The following is a 5,000-nucleotide window of genomic DNA, read 5'->3' as shown; positions in this document are numbered from 1 at the left end:
ACACACACACTGTCTCTCTTCTACATATGATGCAGAGGCCTAAATATTACTGGGTAACCTGCTACTGGGGGCGTCGTTTTCCTTCGTGTTTTTTATGAGTCTACTGCATCTGCAGGTGGCAGCTTAAAGTGTGTGTTAAATACCGCAGTGTGTGTAGCCGAGTGACCAGTGTGCGCTGACGTGTTGATGTTTGGCTGTTGTGTATCTGGTACTGATAAAAATCTGGGCTGAGCTGAAGGGGAGTGCAGGAAGACTTCTCCCCAAAATAAAGCTGACAGAGCACAGCTCCTTCAACAACACGCCCCCCCCCACACACACACACACACACATAATCTGGGCTGAGCTGAAGGGGAGTGCAGGAAGACTTTTCCCCAAAATAAAGCTGACAGAGCACAGCTCCTTCAACAACATGAAACTGCTAGCACCCCCATTCAAAATGAACGCAGAGATGCTGCACTCTTTTCACTATAAGTTGATGCTTGATGAAATGCACGACTACATTGCATAGCTGTGAAACTGCTAGCATCCCCATTTGAAATCCAAGCATAACTATTCCACACTCCTTTGGCAAAAGGATGATGGTTGATCACATCACAGCTGAATTTCATAGCTTTCAGTGGCCATGATACACGTATCAAGTGTATTAAATGAAGCATTCGGAAGAAGACTCTGAGCCTTATTGGTCCCAGAGGGTTCACTAGACACTAGCGCTGAGAGCTTCTCATTCAGTGATCCGGACAGTTTCAGGTTGTTTAGTTTGCCTCCGTGTGGTTTGTTCTGGTGGATGAAGACTGACGCTCCCTCAAGATCCTGGCCTGCAGAGAGCGCACGCCCACTCACATGTTAACGATCTGAGAGAGAGAGAGAGAGAGAGAGAGAGAGAGAGAGAGAGAGAGAGAGAGAGAGAGAGAGAGAGAGAGAGAGAGAGAGAGAGAGAGAGAGAGAGAGAGAGAGAGAGAGAGAGAGAGAGAGAGAGAGAGAGAGAGAGAGAGAGAGAGAGAGAGAGAGAGAGAGAGAGAGAGAGAGAGAGAGAGAGAGAGAGAGAGAGAGAGAGAGAGAGAGAGAGAGAGAGAGAGAGAGAGAGAGAGAGAGAGAGAGAGAGAGAGAGAGAGAGAGAGAGAGAGAGAGAGAGAGAGAGAGAGAGAGAGAGAGAGAGAGAGAGAGAGAGAGAGAGAGAGAGAGAGAGAGAGAGAGAGAGAGAGAGAGAGAGAGAGAGAGAGAGAGAGAGAGAGAGAGAGAGAGAGAGAGAGAGAGAGAGAGAGAGAGAGAGAGAGAGAGAGAGAGAGAGAGAGAGAGAGAGAGAGAGAGAGAGAGAGAGAGAGAGAGAGAGAGAGAGAGAGAGAGAGAGAGAGAGAGAGAGAGAGAGAGAGAGAGAGAGAGAGAGAGAGAGAGAGAGAGAGAGAGAGAGAGAGAGAGAGAGAGAGAGAGAGAGAGAGAGAGAGAGAGAGAGAGAGAGAGAGAGAGAGAGAGAGAGAGAGAGAGAGAGAGAGAGAGAGAGAGAGAGAGAGAGAGAGAGAGAGAGAGAGAGAGAGAGAGAGAGAGAGAGAGAGAGAGAGAGAGAGAGAGAGAGAGAGAGAGAGAGAGAGAGAGAGAGAGAGAGAGAGAGAGAGAGAGAGAGAGAGAGAGAGAGAGAGAGAGAGAGAGAGAGAGAGAGAGAGAGAGAGAGAGAGAGAGAGAGAGAGAGAGAGAGAGAGAGAGAGAGAGAGAGAGAGAGAGAGAGAGAGAGAGAGAGAGAGAGAGAGAGAGAGAGAGAGAGAGAGAGAGAGAGAGAGAGAGAGAGAGAGAGAGAGAGAGAGAGAGAGAGAGAGAGAGAGAGAGAGAGAGAGAGAGAGAGGCTCTGCAGCACCTACAGTTTTAATGGCAGCTCTATTGATTAGCAGTTTAATGTACAACTAATGAATTGCTCCTCTAATAGCATTATACGTCTATTTACCATACCAGCAGCTAGGGCTGCCACTCTGACTGCAGCACAAAGACACATAAACTGGCAAGAGAGACAGATTGGACAGCTTTACACACACACAGACACACACACACACACACACACACATCCTCACTCCCCCTCTCTCTCTCTCTCTCTCTCTCTCTCAGTCTCTCAATTGTTCCCACATTTTCTGCATTCCTGCGCTGATAAAGGCAGAGAGGAGAGAGCAGGCGGACATGGGGGGCCGCCAGAAGAGGGCTGCGCTGCCGAGAGATCCGAAACACACCACCGACACACACACACACACACACACACACACACACACACACCCACACACACACACACACACACATCCACACACACCCACACCCCCACACACACACACACGCACACCACCCACAAACCAACCAACCACACAAAGCAGGGCAGTGGCTGTGTCTCGCCTGGAGGCTCTCTCTCTCTCTGCCCCCCCTCTCTGTCTCTCTCTCCATCTCTTCAGCTCTTATCCTCTAGCTTCACCTCATTTCTCTGCAACCCATCCCACATCTCTACCTCTCTTACTCCTCTCTTCCCCTCTTCTCTCCTCTCTTACTCTCTCCATCTCTTCTCTCCTCTCTTACTCTCTCCATCTCTTCTCTCCTCTCTTAGTCTCTCCATCTCTTCTCTCCTCTCTTAGTCTCTCCATCTCTTCACTCCTCTCCTCTCATCTATATTCAATGCTTCTCTCTTCTTTACCTCCTTTCCCTACAACCCCTTTCATTCTTTCTCCTCCCCTCTTCTCTTCTCATTTGCTCTGTTCATCCCCCTTCCTGTCCTCCCCTCTCCTCCCCTATCCCCCTTTCCTCTCTTCTCCTCTTCTCTCCCCTCCTTTCCCCTGCTCTCCCTGTAAAAGCCAGAGTAACATGTGTGGAAATTTACTGCCTGGAATATTCCACTCTAAACTATGGACGTGACAAATGCTGGGGTCCAATCAGACGCCTGGCTGTTTTTATGAGATGTCTGATAACTCCACCCCTCAAGGGCTAATTAAAAAAGCACATGTTGAAAGGAGCTGTTGCTTTGTCAGTCACACACAAGAAGGCCCACACACAAACACCCCACATCCCACATCCATGTATTAGACACATTCACCAATACAAATACTGTCCCATACACACATAAGTATATACACACACACACATACACACACTCACACACACACACACACACACACACACACATACACACACTCACACACACACACACACACACACACACATACACACACACGCACACAGGAAAACAAACACAAACAGACACATACTTCTATGTACAGACATATACACACACACACACACACACACACACACACACACACACCCACACACACACATACACACAGACACAAACGTGAATGCTAAAGATGTCTCATAAAATCAACCACGTCTCCATCTCTCCTCTCCCTAATAATTATCCCCCTACAGGAGCTAAGGGTCCTGATAGACAATCAAATCACAAAGACGCGTCACTCTAAACAATAAAGCAGGGGAATCCATTAACATTTCCATCAGGCTTCAGAAAAATAACCCTGTCGAGATGTGACACTTTCGTCAGGCGGGGAGTGGTCAAAGGCAGCTCTTTCTCGGACAGGCCCGGAGCAGCATCAACAATAAATGACCCCAGAGGCCATCTTTTGTTTTTCTTGTGCTTCTTGGCTGAAGGATGGGACTCCAAAGCTGGCGCATGTGACAGGTTCTGGTGTGTGTGCGTGTGTGTGTGCGTGTGTGTGTGTGTGTGTGTGTGTGTGTGTGTGTGTGTGTGAGAGTGTGTGTGTGTGTGTGTGTGTGTGAGAGTGCATAGCCAACTCTGTGGCCTGTGATTGTCATAAGGGGACAGTCCATGAGAAAGTGCACAAAGAGAGCTCCACATCTGAAACGTACAGGAACAATCATTTAATAATAAAAATACTCTGGGTCAACATTGGCCTTGGCTACTAGCACCAGTGCTAGAGCTCCTACTGCATTAACACTAAATGGGTCATAAACCTGTACAGCGGTCAACACTGCAGCCACAGAGAGACTGTGCAATGTTCCATAAACAGATCGACAACATGTCAACATTACACGGTAAGTGCATTAGGAACATTTGCATCTCTATTCTACAAAAGGACAATTCAGGGTTAAAGTTCAGCACCCAAAGGTCACTCAGGGGTCATGCAGAGCCCAATTAATGACCTCTCACTCCCCCCCCCTCTCTCTCTCTCTCTCTCCCCCCCTCTCTCTCTCACTCCCCCCTCTCTCTCTCTCTCACTCTCCCCCCCTCTCTCTCACTCTCTGTAAGCTAAACACAGCTAAACAGATTCCAGGCTTTCTATAAATAATATGTACAATAATATTTTCCGAAGATTTCCTGTCTAACACAGGAATAGCCTGGATTCCATCAGACAGAAGCTAAATACGTGACAGAACTGGCCATGATCGGAGCCAGACGCGTTCCAGGCTCCAATATCGCCAATAAATAAATGCTCCTGAAACTTCCTGTTGATAGCAGTATTGTGTATGGAGTTCTCAGCGCATACATACAATATGCAAACAAACAATCAAACTCCTCGTGTTTATTCCTCAAAGATTTTTTTTTATGGAAAAATGGAGAACAAAGTAGGTCATACTAACTGTTCCTGAATAGAACCAAAAGCAGGGCTGTATATTTGTATGTGTATATGTGTGTTAGTGTGTGTGTGTGTGTTAGTGAGAGAGAGAGAGAGAGAGAGAGAGAGAGAGAGAGAGAGAGAGAGGAGAGAGAGAGGTGTGTGTGTGTGTGTGTGTGTGTGTGTGTGTGTGTGTTACCTGTGTGAGCAGGCCAGGTTGAATCTGCAGGGACTGTGCTCCCGGTGCTTGCGTTACAATGGGAACAGCATTCTCCATTCTCACTGAGTAGCCTCGTGTTTGGAAGGAGAGGCTTGCAAGCCTGTGGAGTACACACAGACACACACACACACACAGACACACACACACACACACACACACACACACACACACACACACACACAGACACGCCGCACACACACACACACACACACACACACACACACACACAC

The 5,000-nt window shown here is 47.9% G+C and overlaps 1 protein-coding gene across 1 annotated transcript in view; it reads right to left on the bottom strand.

Moving 5' to 3' along the window:
• Positions 1-5,000, bottom strand: part of hipk2 (homeodomain interacting protein kinase 2) — a 78,910-nt gene that overhangs the window by 13,868 nt on the left and 60,042 nt on the right. The window contains 2 exon segments of the mRNA XM_048256732.1: positions 4,750-4,844; positions 4,847-4,870. Coding sequence (XP_048112689.1) covers positions 4,750-4,844; positions 4,847-4,870 — 119 coding nt within the window.

Source organism: Alosa alosa, chromosome 11 (assembly GCF_017589495.1).
Source record: "Alosa alosa isolate M-15738 ecotype Scorff River chromosome 11, AALO_Geno_1.1, whole genome shotgun sequence".
NCBI lineage: Eukaryota > Metazoa > Chordata > Actinopteri > Clupeiformes > Clupeidae > Alosa > Alosa alosa.
This window is presented reverse-complemented; position numbering and strand designations above follow the sequence as displayed.